The sequence below is a fragment of the Leptosomus discolor genome, chromosome 15, assembly GCF_034619465.1.
Source record: "Leptosomus discolor isolate bLepDis1 chromosome 15, bLepDis1.hap2, whole genome shotgun sequence".
Lineage (NCBI taxonomy): Eukaryota > Metazoa > Chordata > Aves > Leptosomiformes > Leptosomidae > Leptosomus > Leptosomus discolor.
Window position 1 is genome coordinate 15,397,235 of NC_141405.1, and position 17,522 is coordinate 15,414,756.

General features: G+C 53.8%; 1 protein-coding gene across 1 annotated transcript; it reads left to right on the forward strand.

The window, feature by feature from the left end:
- The first annotated feature begins 133 nt into the window (after positions 1-133).
- On the forward strand, positions 134-11,550 carry MYCBPAP (MYCBP associated protein). The gene is made up of 20 exons (XM_086473544.1): positions 134-153; positions 248-270; positions 1,104-1,225; positions 1,855-2,014; positions 2,122-2,225; positions 2,712-2,883; positions 3,190-3,305; positions 4,022-4,172; positions 4,431-4,546; positions 4,821-4,921; positions 5,572-5,683; positions 6,033-6,222; positions 6,747-6,934; positions 7,508-7,654; positions 7,812-8,096; positions 8,954-9,075; positions 9,818-9,933; positions 10,425-10,558; positions 10,766-10,927; positions 11,398-11,550. The coding sequence occupies exons 1-20, from the start codon at positions 134-136 to the stop codon at positions 11,500-11,502; spliced, it is 2,646 nt and encodes an 881-aa protein (XP_086329670.1). The 3' UTR covers positions 11,503-11,550.
- The last annotated feature ends 5,972 nt before the right edge of the window (positions 11,551-17,522 follow it).

Here is a 17,522-nt window from a genome sequence, read left to right on the forward strand (position 1 = left end):
TGTGTGTTGGCTGAGAGGGGTGTTGGGGGCAGCGGCACCCGGCCGTGGGAGCGGCTTCCCGCGGCTGCGGGGCGCCGGCGGACAGTTCCTCCGCGGGCGCTGCAGGCCCAGCTAGGCCGCTGCCGCCCTGCGCATGCGCAAGGCTCCCACCTGGCGGGGCGCGCACTGGCGCCTGCGTACAGCGAGGGGCGCCGCCCCGCATTCCGGAAGCGGTACCATAGAGTCGCGGCGGGAGGCGCCTCTCTAGGCGGCGCGGGCGGCTTCTCTGTGGTGCGCGGCCGGCGTTGCCATGGCACCCGGGCGCCGAGCGGGCCGGCGGGATGCGGCGGCGCTGCTGGGGGCCGGGCCCGGCCCGGCGGGAGCCCCGACCCGGCACCCCCCCCGGTACGGCCCCACGCGGGGCGCAGCTAGCCCAGCGGCGGCTGCCGGCCGGGCCCCGGGCCTGCCCTGTCCCCCGGGCCCGGTGGGGGCCGCGCTCGCTGGGCCGGGGGGTTCCCCGCCGCTCCGAGCCGGGCGTTGACGCCGCCGTAAACAGCCCCTTCCCCACGCAATAATTATTCTTTATTATTGTTTTTACCTGGAAAAGCTCCACGCGTGTCCGGGAGCCAGTCCCGGCCGGAGGGAGGTGCCGGGGGCGGCCTGCGGCGGGGAGCGCTGCCCTGCGCCCGGCTCTGCGGGACTCTGGCTGTTTAAGGGCTGTTTTGCTGTTTAGGACCTTGTGGGAATCGGGTGCCTTGCTGTGCGGGCTGTGCGGGGAGGCTGTGTGCCTGTGCTTGCGCTTGCAGCTGGAGCAGGAAACTTCCCGGGAGTTTATTCTTCTGCCTGCGGGAAGCACAGGCTGCGTTTATCTCGTCCGTTGTCTCTCGTCTAGAGCAAAGCGTGAGGCAGTTGCATCCTAGTGACTCACTTTGGTCCTTGTAGCTTCTCAGAGTTTTGATTTTTGCAATTATAAGAGATGCTGAATTGAATTGTTCTGTGCAACCTTAAAAAAAAAACCCAACCACCCAAAACATAGTGTAGTTGGAAATGAATAACCAGGCTGAAGAAGGAAGATGGGGTTTCCTTGGGAGACTGAAGAGGAGGTCTCTTCATCTGTTTTTCAGACAAGAAGGAAAAGACACATGAACTGTCCTCAGCAATTGCAGAAGAGCCTGAGCCTGTTCCGAGCGTTCTGCAAGGAGATGACATCCAGGCACTTGCAATTAAGGTGGAGGACCTGGCCAAAGTATGTATTTTTACTGTGAGAAACAGCTACCTTAACTGACACTCTCATTCCGTGTGCTTACCAGAGGGTGCTGTCAGCGGAGGGTGCCCCCAGACTCTTCTATAACAGCCCATTTACTTGAACCAAACCCCACTCTTGGAGTTCAGTTCTCATCCAGTTTGTACGTCCTGCTTTTTATGACTTGTCAGATCATCAGGTTCCGTCCTAAAGTGAGGGATTATCCATCCTTACACAATCTTTTCAAGTGGAAGGATAAGTCATCTGCCTCTTCAAAATAATGTTTCCAACTTTCTGGTCTAATAAGATGTGCAAATTGTTTGGTAACTGCCACAGTGTCCCTTCCAAGACTTGGGTCAAACTCTGTGAGTGGAAGCATTTGACGCCAAGCGACATAGCAGAAAACTATTGAGAACGTGGTTTAAAACTCTCTTTCCCTGCCCCAGTTATAAAGCAGAGCCCAGAAGACTAAGACAGTAAATAAGCTGGTATCTCCACGGTCTTGTAATGTGCCTCTTAGGGGAGAAACAGCCCGCACTGATATGGCTTCTCTGTGTATTCTAGAAGGATCAGGAGGAATGAAGGTGAGTCAGTGTGTACCTAATTGCATTGTGACTGTTTATTTTCTGAAGCTCCATGCTCCACACCTTCCCCGCAATGCTGGGGGAATTCCAGTTAGGAGGAAATACCTCGTTCGAAAATATCCACCCAAAGAGACAAAGAAGGTGGCAGATCTCCTCGTAGCGTATCCTGCTTTCCCAAAGGCGCCCAGGGAACCACTGACTTTTTCTGGTAGGGTCAAACTTCACATCTTTTCTTTGGGCTTTGGTTTTGCTAAGCTGAGCTTTAGTGACACCTGGCTCTGGGGTTGGTCTTTGGTATGTTTGTGTGTGCTGTAGGACCAGGGCTGTTTGGTGATGGCTGTGAAGAGATTCTCCCCCATCACATTTTGGGAAGTCTCCAGGAGTTCAAGATGGAAGCCTTGGCTAGAGGAAACACTCAGGTTGGTCTGTAAAGTTACAGAAACGCTGCTGTGCGGCGCTTTTCTCGAGGTGGAGGGCAGTGCCTACGGTACCTTTGGATGCTTTTCAGCATCTGTCAGGAACAGGTCAGGCCTGAGGTGTGGTTTTCCCAGCCTCCTCATCCTCTGCAGGGAGGGCTTGCCTTCAGAGGAACTGCACCAGCAGGTTTTGAAGTCCTGTCTGCAGGACGAGGTCAGGGAAGAATGACAGAGACTTCCTCTTCCGTATGTGCTGCTGCTGGTGGCGTCAGGCCCGCGCGGGAAGAGCTGCTGTTGCAGCAATGCCGTTGCTCGAGTCTAATTACTCAGATAAATCCTTCCATTGTTTCATAGTGCCCTGGTTTTGTTCCTCTCAGAGTGATAAGGTAAAAGTACTGTCAATCTGAAGAAGTCTTCTCTCCTCTCCCGTTCTTGCTGTGATGGCTGTGTGTGCGTGGGGAGGTTAATTTAACATTTTTTTCTCCTCAGATAGCAGATTTTATTGGCGTTTCTCAACCAGATGTTGCTGCAGCAGCTTTAAAAGAGCAACATGGAGGAGAGAAGAAGAAAAAAGTTCACACCCCACCAGCAGAGCACAAAGCTCTCCAGAACTGGCACCGTAATATGGCCATCAGGAAAAAGCAGGAGAAGTATCTGGGAGGTGTGAAAAGCTGAGGCCTCGTCCTGTGGAATTCTGTGTGCGGGTGGGGGAGTTTGGTGGCACCAGGGCAAACTGTAAGGGTCACAGCCAGCCGGGGTTCATCCTGGTGCCCCTGCAGCCTGCTCCCCTGTTCTCAGAGCTGCCCACGCTGCTGGTGCCAGTGGCCGTGGCTGCTGTGGGGAGGTGTGCGGGTGGTGCTGGCCGGGGGAAGGCTGGGGGGTTTGGTGGAGGACACGTGAACACCAGTAGCGGTAAAGGGTGTGCTCGGAAGTGCAGCACCACTGATTTGACATTTCTTCTTCACAGAAATTCTTCAGAGGCCAGCGAATGAATTGCTGATGAGCATCTCGGAGGATTACAGGCAGATCCAGGAAGAACGGGACCTCATTGACCGGAGTCTCCTTGCCCTGCTTCCCGGAAAGGTGAGAGCCCCACTTCCTCTGCATCCTGATCGCTCTGGTCTTGTGAAGGAGCGAAGACACTGGTGTTAGGAGTAACATCTCTGAAGACCTGTCATTAGGTAGTTCTCAAAGCCACTCTTAAGTCCGTAATCCTAGTGTGCAAGCAGAGCTTTAAAAATAAAACCATGGACTGTGCTGTCCATGCTGGTCAGAGGAAGGTGGTGGTGTGCTTTGGCTCCTTGCTAATGAACTGCTGTACGTGGGCAAGTGCCGTTTCTTCATTGTCACCGAAGGCTGCCATGCTCCGGGAAGTGGCATGGGGACGTGCTGCAATTGCTGTTCCAGGGACAGAAAGATGTGATAGCTTCAGGCTTGAATTTTAGTGATTGCCATGGAGAAAGGGGTGTGGGTAAATCAGGAGGATTATGGGAGTATCCTATGTTAAAATAATTTTTTTACATTTATAGCACTATCAAAGAATTTGCATTTATGTGAGGCGTTATTTTAGTATCATTCAACCTTCGTGTAGCGCTAGCTAGAAGAAGGACTTCTTTTGTCTTTCACAGCAGCCTGATAGAAACTTTGGCTTGCTCTGCAGAAAGTGATAATTTATAGACTTTTAAAATATCCGTGTGAGCAGAGTTGGACCCTTTCTTTGTAGCTTCTAGTCCCTGTGAAAATAGCAGGCAGCCATATGCCTCTGAAAGCGTCAGCGGGAGCCTTGTCCTCCGCCCTAGGGCTACGGAAGAGGAAGTGAGTTCTGGAGCCAGCCCGAGCGTATCGGAGATGAACTCACCGGCCTGACGATGACACTGACTCAGAGGGAGCGTGGCTGCCCAGAGCCAGTCACTCACGTGGGGAAACCCCGCACTGTCCGGATGGAAGTGGGTAAGGGAACGTCACAGAGGGGTGATCCCACAGAAACGGGGTGCAAGCGTGGAGGGAGCAGCAGAGAGACACAGCGACTGCTGCGAGCACCGAGGCTCCCGTTAGAGTTCTCCCTTCTGATAGGTGCAGCCCAAGCTGCTCCCCATCACCTGTTGGACCTCCTCTTTAAAACGCCGTGAGACCAAAGTCTGGCAGAGAGTGGAGTTCATAGGCGTGTGGGCGTGTAGACAGTGAGCTCCTGTATGGGTATTTCCACAGGTCTGAAGCCTCCAAAGAGGATCCCTTTCCATCTAACCTGGGATAAGAGTCTTTTCCTGAAACATCGACGGCAGGAGCTAAAATCTGTCCTGGAGGAGCTAGATTTTTACAAGCCGGTAAGACTAGAGGAGTGAGGACATCTTTGCATCTCTTGTCAGATGCTGTAGGGTAACATAAAATTGCCACGAACTGGATCTGAAAAAGCATTAGGGACCTAAAACTTAGCCCCACAGCACTTCTCTTGGAAGTTCCCAGATTTCCAAAGGGCCACACCCATGAAAGAGTTGTCTGTAATCCCTAAGTGTTGCGTGGAGTGGTCCAGGAGCCTCAGAACAGGACCCTGAACCAGCGGGGTTGTGTCAATGTTGTGACATTTTTCTGTATGTCCAGGATCTGGATGGGCTGGAGGTGATTGGTAAAGGGCAGCCTTTCACGTCTGTCTCAACAGAGCCTTTTCCACGTTCCACCACTTCTGAGGAGTCTGAGACCCTGTAAGTTTTACTTCGTGGCAGAAGTAAAGAATTTTGAGCGTGCACCACCAGTCTGTAAGGGTGTCCTTAGCTGCTCTTATCCAGAACGGAGAGGAGTCTCCACTGGGGCACAATAAAAGGCATATTCTAACATTATAATCACCAGATTTAGGAATCAAGCAGTTCCTCTGTGCCCTGGGGCCTTGTGCCTAAGGAGCAAGAATCAGACAAAAGGCTTTTTTGAGGCCCTTCTTCCAGTCTTTCCTCTGGGTGGCTCCAGAGCTTACGTTAGGCAGGGTGGGGATTCTGCTCAAAATGACCTCCTCCCATCTGGTTGGCATCTTCCAGTCTTCCACTTCCATCGTTAATTTGCCTTTTTTCCCCATCCTGTCCATCTGGAAAGGGCACAACCCAAGGGCCTCTTCTCCTTATTCAGTCATGCACCCTCAGCCTTCCTTAGGCAGGTATCAGTCTTTAATATTCTGCCCTCCTTGATGCTGACAAGTAGCTGGAGTTTACCACATCTGCAGGGCTCTGTCCCTAAAGAGGTGACTCTGTGGAACAGCTTTAGTGGGGATTATTTCTTACAGGGTCTTGTAAATCACCCCTGGTTCTCCCCTCTCTGAAAGTGAATTTCACTCCACAAAAACACGGCTTCTTGTTTTCTTTAGCAGTGACTCCTTAAGTGACCACCCCGCTGTGGTTCCAGAGGCAGTACTGGGTCCATCTCTGGATTTCTGTGGCCAGCCTGCTCGTTGGATCGACTGCACCACTTCTGGCAGGGTACGTGTGTCTGCTTTTTATTCTTTAGTCAAGCTAAGCTTGCTTGAGTTCCCAGGTCACAGCTGCACAGCGCGTGTCACTCCCAGGCCAGAGAATGGGGGATTTATTCTGAGCAGAACAGGGTTCCTGTGTTTGCTTCGGAGTGATCTAGAAACAGAAGGGGTTGCTCTCCGTGTGGTGTGAAGCTCGGGTTCCTGGGTGCTCTCTGTATCGTGGCCACTTCATTGGACCCGCCTTGCAAGTTCTCCTACCAAGGCTCAACCCCTCATTTGTGATACGACTTCAAGCAAGATAAATCTTGCCAGATAGAGTAGAAATCGTTATCTTTGTCTTTTCCTCTTCCTTGTAGGATGAGATTGGCATTGCGGCCCGGCTCACCTTTGAGACTTTGGCTGGTGAGAAAGCTGAAAGCTCCCTGACGGTGAGCAATGACGGCACAGCTGCCATCTGGTACAACTGGGAGAGGCTCCCCCAGCAGATTCCCTCCAGAGAAACCAAGGGGAAGAGGATGCCGTGTTTCTACTTTGATACCAGAGCAGGTATGAGAGCTGCTGATCTCCCAGACCTTTTTTATTCGGGCCAGAGAGCACGTACTCAGGAGTTATCTGAGATGTGGAGTCTGACTAATGGCAGAGCAAGCCTGTTGGGTGATTCTCCTTGGAAAGCCACCCTGGGCCTCAGAGCTGACTCACACCAAAAGAGGTGTGCGAGGCAGATCCCTTTCGTGGGACTTCAAGGAAAGGAGATTGCTCCTACTCTGAATGTAAATGGGTGGAATATTGAGAAGTGAGTAACTTTCTGGTGGCAAACTGGGCATGATCTGGCAGAGAGAGCACTGAGCTTGCTGTAAAAGGAGCGTGCAGTGGAAATAACACCGGTTCAGTGACGTGGTGACTGGGGGTAAATCTGGGAGGAGAAAAATAGCTGGACAAGGTGTGATAACCAGCTAAGCTGTGGGGAAAGAGTCTTATACAGAGATAAGGACACTCGGGGTGGGGTTGGAAAAGGGTCAAATTAACCAGGTGGTTTCTTGCAGACTGATGCATTTTCTCTCTGATTTCAGGTGTAATTTTGCCTGGGGAAACTAGAAAGTTTTCCTTCCTTTTCAAGTCAGAGAGAGCAGGCATTTTCAGCGAGTCCTGGGAATTTAGGACACATCCTCTGTTATTAGGAGGAGCTCTGCTGCAGGTGACCCTTTGGGGAATTGCTGTGTATGAGGATAAATTGGCTGACCTCAGAGAGGAACTGGAGGTAACCAAGCATGTAACTGGGTAACTGTGAGCTTTGAACTTAATATGCAAATAGAGGATAAAGGTGGGAGTGGATGACATGGTATTTTTATTGCTGTGCAATTAAGGCTGAGAGTGAGACGATTAATTATTTGCAGAACATCTGTACATACTTGAGCAGGTTTGCTAAACAAGATGGAAGAACTCTGCAGCCTATTGTAATGTTGTTAATAAAGACCTGATTGTGTCTCCTAAACGGTTCACACTGGTCCTTTAAAGAATGGACCTTTCTGTTGGTAATGAATTTCATTAGTTACTTGGTGGGGATGGGCCTATGTGCCGTACCCTGGGGTATCAGTTAAGGTATAAATTGAAAATGACGCTACGCTTCGAGAAGTGTGGTTTGGGGGAGGATTTGTAGGGTTTATCTGAAAGGCTGTTGTAAGTATTGCTGCTCTTAGCGGGGTTTGCAGTTATTCTTGTCCTTGAAACCCTGTATAGTGTAGACGTGTGGTTACTAGCGTGGGGGTGAATTTGTTTGTGTGTCTGTATATGGAACGGGGACTGAGATGTTGTTCTTGTTGCGGTGCCTCAGAGTGACCTGGCCGCTCGAGAAGGTGCTACTATAGCAGAAGAGATTCTCAAGGAACTTCTTGTCCGAATTCGGACCCCAGAGCGCACCCCATCTCCTGCGGATGCCTGTGTCACAGAGGAAGAGCTCTTCCACCACAAGAATCCCGAGGTGACGGTTGCTGTTTGATGGGCTACACAACTGAAACAGCAGGGAGGGAAGACCCGTGGGGCTGGTGCGGCCCTGGGTTGCTGGAGGCTGGCATAGTCTGCCCTGGTGGCTTTAACCATTAGCTCCTGTCGCTGTTTGCCTTTTCCCGTTATCACAGCTGCGCTATCAGCACCGAGTGGTAAAGCAGCTGCACGACCTGTGGCGACAGCACGTGACTGTTCCTTCAGCCTGGGAGGAGAAAGCGCCCTCGGGCCCCAAGAGCGCTGCGGAGGGCACGCAGCACCAGGAGGGTCCCCCAGGGGCTCTCCCTGCTCGGAGCAGCACCCCGGAGGTCCCGGGTTGGAAGAACGCACCTGAGGAGGCGCCGAGACAAATGACGAACGGGGAGAAGGAAGGACTAGGGCCCTCAGGATGGAACTTCTCCTTCGAGGACTTGAAGCAGGTGGTCACTCCGGTCCCCTCTAGTGCTCTGACAAGCCGATGGCGTTTGCATTTCCCGACAAATAGGCTGGCCTGCCCCAGGGTGAGCCCGCCCAAGGGTCTGCTGCCAGTGTGCTGAGTGAGAGAGCGTTTGTGATGTGTGTCACAGGAAAGACACAGCTCTGCTGACCACACCCTCAGTGCTCTTGTAAAGAGATTCCCCAGAGAGACTTTGAGGGCTGTTGTGTGAAGAAGAAAAGAGAACCGCACAATGCAATAGATATTTTAAGCTCTTCCCCCCCCCCCCCCCCCATTAGCTTCCTGTCATCCCAGGACAGAATGCGGGGGGTGGGCTAATCCTACAGCCTCCCGTGGCTTCTCCAAAGGCTCCTCTCCTGGGAGAGTCCTTCCTATTCGTCAGAGGCACTGAGGGGGCACTCAGGGCAGGCTGTGGGTCAAGTACAGACCTCCCTAGAGGAAAGCGAGAGCGGTTTGGATGCCATCAGCACTGCTTTTCTGTAGCGCTCTCTTGGAAACCTCCCTGCTGCGTTTGTAACTCAGCCTGACTTCCAGGCTGCCTGGCTCGCCTAGAATCCCTGTTCTCCAGCGCACCTGGGAAGCTGGAAGGGGCTTAGTGTGAATCGAACAGAGGGGTCTGGGATTGCTCCCCAGATCTTGGGTCACGTGCGCACCTTGGCCAAATCCCAGCTGTCTAGGAGGCCAGACCTGGGAGCATGAGCGCCCAGTGCGAGCTGGTTTCAGACTGGTGTCCAGGAAGAGAGCTGTGGTGTGCTCTGTTGAGCTCAGGGTCTATGGGCTGGGAATGAAGACTGAGAAGAAGGGTTCTCTGCACAGACCTTGCGTTTTCTCTTACATCAGGCTATAAAGTCGATCCCCGAGGAGGAGCAGCGAGAGGCAGCACTGACCCAGCTCAACAGGGCAGCGCTGGAGCTGTGTGTTGAGCAGATGCCAACGCAGTCAGACCTTTTGTACCAAACCTGGTGCGTTACTTTTGCACGATAAAGCTTGTAAATGCATCGTGTGACCAACAGCCTTAGCGAGCTCTGTTGCAAGCGCTGTGATTCAGAGTGCAGATAATTACAGGAGTTCTAGAAGTCTTCCTTACACTCTTTTTTTTTTTTTTTTATATATAGATTAATTGTAGCAGCTGTCTAGGACACAAATGCCTTTTTTTTTTTTTTCAGGAGATAAGTTTAGAGTATTAATGTAATTTTGGGGAGCATACTAGATTATTTCTGGCAAGATTAGTCTATATTTATGAAACCTTTGGATAATTTTCTATACCCTTTTACTCAAATAACTGAATCCTCCCTCATACAGTCTCTCTGTTCTTTACTCAGGCTTTCAGACTGTATAAACATATCAACAGCTTCTAGTTGCTTCTAAATTAGAAGGGTGCAGGTTCCTTTCGGTAAACACAGAGCGGGCCGATGCTGCTTTACCAACGTGTGTCATGCTGAAGAGCAGATCTAGTTTCACAGTAATATTTATGGGTCCATATGAGCCCATTGGTTTGCAAACCACGGAGAGCTCAGTGGGCTCAAACACGAGGAAGGTAGTTTAGCATCCCTCTGCACAGATTTTCAGGTGGTGGGTGCTATTTTATTGGTTTAGTTGGACAGAGCAGCTCTTGGCTCTGAGGTGCCTTCGCTCCTGGGCACAGGGTAAACCAAGATGGCAACTGCTCTTCTGTCTCCCTTCTGATCCTGGTCCTTTTGTCAGTCTCCAGCTGTGGCGTGAAACAATTGATGGTCTGGTGAGTCACGCTCTGAGGCTGAGATCCCTGCTTGGCTTGCCTGAGAAGGACCCCTATGTAGATGCTGTTCCAGGGGAAACAGGTAAATGGTAGTTTTAGTACAGCAACCGTTTTCTGTGGGCTGTTGGAAATCCAGAAAACGTGCTGAATTTCAACTGAAATGGCCATTTCAGCAGTTCCCCTCGAAGCTTTTATAAGAAAATGCACCAGAAAAAATGGCAGATTGTGTGATACAAATTGTGATCTGTGGTTTGGTGTCGCTAACAACCAAACAAACCGCCACACAAAGAAGCCTTTTAATTTAGCTAGATGTAGCCGTGGTTTTCGCGCAGACCAAGCCAGAAAACCCTGTTAGCTGTCTTAAAGGCTTGTTCTGATGCACGTCTGAGACGTGTTCATTCCTTATTTAAACAAAGTACTCGTCAAGGTGGTGGTTTTCAGCGCAGTACAGCTCACGTTAATAAAAAGAGGGGAAAATACATTGTGGAAGCAATATACTTCCAAGTGCAGTGGCTTGTCTTTCTGGATGGGGAAAATGTTGCTTTTGGGTGATTGAAATTCTTTCTTCTGTAGTGGAAGTAAAGCAACCCATAAAAGGAGGAAAGGAAGACAGAATAACCACTAGGAAAGAAGAGAGAAGGTCGTTTGGTGGTAAGGATAAAGAAGGCAAAAAAAGAACAACAAAGACAGCAGGGAAGGAGAAAGAGGTATATGTGGGCATGGCCGTTGAAACCTAAGGGCTGGGGACGGTGTGATCCGTTCTGAGGCGGTGTATCCTGAGTTTGAGCTGATTTCCAACCCGGTGAAAGAGCTGCTGCTGCTGGGAGGTGCATCTTGCAGTAGTCTGGAAGGTGTTTTGACCTATGTCACTTCTCATTTTTGCCTGTCCCTGAATAGGAACGTGCAAGCAGCAGGAAGTTAAAGGTGAGAAAAAGCTGAAATCTTCTACTTTGTGGCAGGAGGTGAAAGAGGGGGCACAGCCTGTGGAAGCTGGAACTACAGATAGAGTAGAACCTCCTCAGGAGCAGGTGGACGCTACTTTGTTTGGGACGTACCAGGAAAAACTTTATATTGAAGTGAGTCTGACCGAAGCTTCTGTCTTTGTTTCTTGGTTTTGTTCTTTGCTTACGTTGAAGCTTAGGTGGAGAGGCAAGCATTTTGTTAGAAAACTGACAAGCACATGTCTGTAACTGTGCCACGAGGTAAGCGTGAAATGCAAAGTAAGGCGTCCTTTATTCCAGCCTGGAATCTCTTAACGTAAATCCAGCTGTCACATAGCCACAGATGGGATTTCTATCTGGGATGTCTTTAGCGTGCTCTTGAGGGATCAGCAGAATTAATTGTATCTCGGATAATGTTAAACACACTTCATTAGCCAGAGAAGTTATTACTAGAGCTAAAGGCTGTTAGGAGGCAGCCGCTTTCATGTGGTTGTGTGCGTGCCCGTACGTTAATGTGCATCAGAAACCATCTCTCTGTCAGGCTCATCGTTGGGATTTCTTCATGTGCTTTCACTGCAACTCTGTTCTGTTAATTTCTGCTGCAGGTTTACGGGCTGCTGGATTCGATGGTGAGCAAAATGGTTTCCTTATTTGAGGAACTAAAGAAAAAAGGTGCTCTAAAGTGGGAGAGTGAAGCCCTTTGTAACTAGAAATAGGCTTACTTTTAAGAAATAAATAAATAGCCATATTTACATCGATCAAGTGGAGATTCTCCTTTCTGAAGCGATGCACTGGTTACAAATACTGGGCTGCCTCTTTCCTGACATGCTGTGATGCAAGACTATTGCTAGATCATCTGTTACTGCTACAGATGATCGCTTGCCAAGAAGAGACAAGGCAAGAAATATCACATCCTCAGAAACCGTTGGGAGTAGAAAAGACTGACATTTCTGCTAAGGAAGAGGAATTGAAAAGTGCCAGTCAACGCGAGATATGTCTTATTTGTTGCTCGATCTTGCTTGGCTAGCCGGTGGGTGAGCAGATAGTGTTCCTTGTACTTAGGAGCCCAGGTACCAGGGCCGTAACTAGGAACGATCCATCCTGGTTTTGATTGTGTTCTTGACTGCTTGTGCAGGGGCTCGCTGGCAGCAGGCTTCTCTGAGGCACTGGGGATCCCCGTGAAAGCTCTGTCCCCAGGGTGTGCCGCCCTGCCTGCTTTTCCACCCAGGACTTTATTTCTTGGGCCGATCTGGCCGTCCCTTTCCATCCGGCTCAATGTACCCATGCGCCGTTCTGAGCCGCCTCTTCCTTGCTTCCTTCCAATCGCTCCGGAGTTAAAATGAGTGAAATTCCTGCTGTACATAACGGTGAGCATGGTGAGGGCTCGTGTTAGAGCCGCCTCTCCTGTCTCTGTCAGCCTGCGTGTAGCGTCTGCGCTTATCACCGCGTTCTGTCTGGGTTTCCTTGGGCATCCCAGCTGGAATGGAGCTTCCCGTGGGAGCATCCATCCCAGCTCTGTGCCGCACGCTCTGCGGTTGGGCTTGGGTCGGAGCAGGTTTCCAGGGCACAGCGAGCTGCGTGCAGGGTCTCTGTTGACCTGGCATCGCGAGAGAACCTGGCGTATGTCGGTGAAGTGCCGTCTTCCTGCTGAGGCAGCTGGGCGGCATTCCCCGGGAAGGCTTTGGCCGGTGGAGAAATGACATCAGTGGAGATTATTAATCGAGGTTTGTGATACCTCTGGGGTTCTCAGGCAGCAGATGCATATCCGTGCTGAGCGCTGCTGTTACGAATTCTGCACATGGCTGCGCCCTTGCCCCGGCCGTGTGTGTGCCTCGGGCACGTGCTCCTGTCCGTGGGAGCCACGCTGACGCACGTCCTGGAGTTGCACCTAGTGTGAAATAACTGCTCCTTCTGCACAACTGTTTGCCTTTCCTTTGGCATTCTAACTCGTCTGCTGTCTCTGGGGAGAGGATCTATTCTTCCCCTTGGCTCCTGGGAGTGCCACGGCAAAGCGCTGGCCTGGTGAGGCCCGTCGTGTTTCGAGATGCTTTCTCTTAGCGGGGTGTGGGGCAGCACTTTGGAAGCCAGGAGCCTCTTCTGGCTTAGCAGGCATGAACCCACAAAGGGAATGTCTCTGCTCAGCATTCCTGTAGTGAGAATTTCAGCAACATTTTGAGAATTAAAAGGAAAAAGGCCTGAAGTTGGGGTGTGTCTCACAGGCTCTGACAATAGCTCCTTGCCTCCCTGGAGATGATTATCAGCTTGTGAATATGCCCAACTCAAACAGCTCGAGCCATCTGTTTCTAGACAAGAGGGAGTCTGCACATTATAGAGGCAACGTGATTGTCTCCAAGGCAGGAATACTTTTGGTTGGTAGCTTTACCTTAAAAGATGGCCAAGCCCATTTGCAAGATCGATGCCTGCAGTCCAGCCTATAGAAACCAGGCTCCATGCACACCCCTACTCCCAGGAAAACTTGTTAATGGGAAAACTGGTAGATGGGAGTTTCGCGTCGGTCACGTACCAGGGAAGGTCCTACGCTGGTCTCCCCTTCCCTTCCAAGGGGGGAGCCTGGTGGCCCAGGGCGGGCAGGTGGCATAAGAACTTCTGCAAAGGAGAACAAACCTGAATGCTGTGAATACTCTTAATTTTTTGTCATAAATATTGCTAGTGCCGCTTACAGCCTTGGACAAGAGTGTCCTCAAGGGACAAGGCACAAGCAGCGCACAGGAAGGGATGTGCTGGGCCAGCAAGTGCAACACTCTGCTGTCTGGCTGCTGCAGCTTTCTGAGCCAGCTGCTTTTTTTATTTTTTTTTTTTTTTCCTTTTGCATTGATTTGTGGAAGTTACAGGAGTGGAACTGCAGTGGAGTTAGAGCTGGCTTCCACGGAGCACCCTTTAGAAACATGTACTCCTCATTTACAGGCCTGGCGTGAGACGTGGGCTCTGTCACGAGAGCAGAGACCCTCAGGGCTGATCAGCCCTGCGCTCTGAAGGACGTGTGGATGCTCCGGTCCCTGTAATGCCAAGTCCTAGCAGCCAGGCAGGGGGAGTATTCCTTCTCCTCTCCCAGCTGTGGGCATTATTTGTATTAGTGTTAATAATTTGTTTTGTGTTTGCTAAATAACCGAGGTGAGCGACCTTCCTGGCCTTGGGAGTTGCATACCAAACCCATCACGTGAGTTGGGGTCTGAAGACTATTAGAGGGGCCGGGAAGGGGGATTCCAGGAAAATGCTGCAAGCAGAAGGTGACGGTGCATTTCCAGAGGTTTCTCTATGGCAGAGGGGCGTCTGGGTGAGCCCCCAGGAAAGGGAAATCGGCCTTAGAGCCTTGCTGGGTCCCACGTCCTACGGCAGGGTTGTGGGCCACCTAACAAAGCCAACTCCACATTTTTACAGCTCTGCTGTGGCTTGTAGGGTGTTGTCCCTATGGAGAGGTTCACTTTGCTCATAAAAAATCAGTGTCTGAAGAGGGACAAGCTGGCTGCCTCGGCCGTCTGACGCAGGTGAACCAGGAACAGAGGCAGAGGAAGGCCTGGGTCTTGGGCAACCACGAAGAATTCCTCCCCCTGCCCCAGCTGGGCTGTTCTCCAGGTTGCCCTGGAGGATGGTTTGGGTGCTGGGGCTGCTCTTCTCGAAGGCTGCAGCTGGGAGTGGGACTAGGTGCATATTCAGCTTGCGTGGCCAGAGCCTGTTGGGAAAGTCGGGCTGATGAGATCTGCAAAGCCCCTGGAGGCACGTGGCCTCCCCGCTGCCTTCTCCTGCCGCCCCATGCAGGACCTTCGGGGCCGGGGCCTGCGGCAGGATGGATCTCAGCTCTGCGCTTTGCACGGCGGGAGCATCAGCAGGAAGGCATGAGCCCCCTCCAGAATGTCTCAGCACGCAGGAGATGCTGTCCATTATGGAAAATGTCAGTGATATTAAAAAGATTATATATATCCATAATACTTGAAGGCCTGTCAGTGATTAAAATGGAAGGCAGAGGCCGGGAGAGAGGGGGTGGCATTGAAATGATCGAGAGACATGACTTATTTTGTCATGTCATCTGATGCCTCCCTCTCTTCCCCCAGCCAGGCTCTGGGAGCTGTTCAGAGCAGGGGAAGAATCCGCTCCAAATTTAGATCCCGGCAAAAAAAAAAAAAAAAAAATTAACAAACCCAAATTGCAACCGTGGCCTTGGGTATCAGCGAGGGAGCTGCATTACTGGGGGCGGGGGTGGGGAGGGTCGGCGTCCCTCAGAGCCGCTTCCGAGCCTGGGGACGTGGATTTCTGCCTAAAAATAATGGGAGGGAAGGGGGGGGGGGGGGGAATAAATAAAGCAAAGCAAGCAGCAGCAAGCAGCGCCTGGCTGGCTGCCAGCGAGGGGCAGTGACTGAGCATTTACAGCATCCCCGCCTCCCGCATGCGGCGGGGCAGGGGCTCAGCGCCGCATCCCCCGCGGCCGGTACCGCACCGCGCTGCACCGCACCGGGGGGGGTGGGGGGTGGGGGGGGGGGGCTGCGCTGAGCGCCTCTGCCGGTGCCCGGGCGGGAGCCGGGCCGGGGCTCTGGGTGGCCCCGAAGGGGTTAAGTCAGGACCTGCCCAGCCAGCCCGGCAACTCGGCGGCGCGTAGCAGCGGGCGGGCTGCGGCCGCCTCCAGCCCGCTCCCACCGGCACCGGCACCGGCACGGCGGGGCCGCGCTCCGCTCCGCGCAGGTAAGCGGGGCTGCGCGCCCCTCGGCAGCGGGCTGCGAGGGGAGGAGGAGGAGGAGAAGGAGGAGGAGGAGGAGGAGGAAGAAGAAGGGGGGGGGGGGGGGGCGGAGAGGGAGGAAGGTTCTGGACGCCGGAGCATCGCAGGCTGCGGCGGGCCGGGGGATGCCGAGCCCCGGCGGGCAGCTCGGTATCTGCGGCGCTTCCCGAGCCGGGCTCGGGGTAACCGGGGCCCCGCGGCGGGTGTGGTGCGGCCCTCGGACGGGCTGCGGGAGCTGGCGGCGCGGCCAGGGGCTCCGCCGGGAGCTTTTCCCCGCCGCTCCTCCATGGCGGGCGCTGCGTCTCCCAGCCCTGCACCTGATTAGGGATGGAGCCACGCTTTAATCCCCCCCCCCCCCCCCCCCGGCCTCCCCCCCCCTTCCTCTCGTCTGGCCCTTCTGCCCTCTTCTCCTCCCCCTCATCCCCTCCTGCTCCCCCTCCATGCTATTCCCCCCCAACCCGCTCCCCCCCCCCCCCCCCCCCCCCCCCCGCCGCCGCCGCTTCGCCTCTGCAATCCCCTGCGCCGGGCCGCGGGGCGATGGGGACCTGTCCCCGCACCGGTGTGTCCTTCTCCCACCTGGCAGCCTCTTGCTCAAGGTCACTGCAGTAATGCCATATGAGCTGCCGCCTTATCTCCCGCACAGCTTCAGTTTCACTCCCTTTGTACTCCGGGGTGTGGGGGGGAAATAACGTGTTTTATAAACCCCGCTGCCTTTAACGCCGCTGGCAGCCCTCCAGCCGGGGCCACGCTCCTCTCCTCCCTGCCCCAGCCCCTGCTTCCCATCTCTTCCCGTGCAGCCTTCCCGGGCCGTCTCCTGGCAGGCGAAGTCTGGCTGGGATGAGCTGTGCCGGAGCCCATCGTGCTGGACCTGGGGTTCGTCCTGCCAGGAGACCTGTTGGAGGGACCGAGCGCTGGCGATTGCCGGTGTTTGCCAGGCTGGTGGCACCATTGGAAAACGCGACTTTATCTCCTGCCTGGGTGTTGGTGGCAAGCAGAGCGCGGAGCCAAGTCCCGGAGGACTTTGCTGCGTCGCTGCCCTTGTCCCGAAGGCATTTCTGCGCCGAGCGGGCAATGGCGTGGCCGTCCGCCCCGCAGGATCCAAAGGCCGTGCCGGCAGCCTGCGTTGCGAAAGGGAATCGGTACGGCGAAGCGTCTGGAGAGAAACTTTGGCTGCCCGTGAGCGTGGTGGTGCCAGGCTCCTCTCTGACTCACGGGGGACGTTGTCGGTGGAGCCGTGGGGCACCCGGCCGCTGGCCCACAGGAGCAGGAGGCACCAGACCGGTCGCACGGGTTGTGCGGGAGCGTGGCGGGTGCCGTGCGTGGCTCGTGGGCACGTCGGCACGGCCCTGGCCCGGCTCCGGCGAGAGGGAGCCGTGTCGTGAGCCAGGAGAGGGCTGGACACGGTGCGGTGGCTGTGGTCCAGGGAGGTACAGACACCCGAGGTGGGTGGTGGGATGGACACCGGTAATCGCTGTCTGCAGGCACCGCTGTGCGGGGGAGATACTCCTCTGCCCTCAAGTGTTATCTCGGACGGAGAAAAAATTGCCAGTGAGTTTTGTTGCAGCCGCAGTGGGAGCTCTGGGAGCAGCCCAGCTGCCCGGCCCAGTGGTGCGGCCCTGGTGAGGGCAAGGCAGCTCTAGGCAGCCTCTGCCTCCTGGCTTTGCTTGGCCCTCTGACAAAACGAAGGCGAACAGCGTCTTCCCACTGTGCAGGGAGAAGGTGAGGATTAGGACTAGCACAGAGCAGGGGATAGAACTGTGCTGGGCTCAAGTGAGGATGGGTCGAGACTGACCCACATCATTTTGCATTCACGTCAGGCGCAGCACATCCCAAGGACGGGCACTGCCCACCAGGGAGGTACCAGGGCAGCCCCCGGCCATGCCAGCCCTGGCCCTGGGTGCAGAGAAGGCTCAGGCAGCTCAGGGTTTTTTGGGAGAGGGGGGAGTTGCATTATCCATCCTGCTGGCTGACCTGGCGCTGGAGGTGAGCACCCTGAATTTG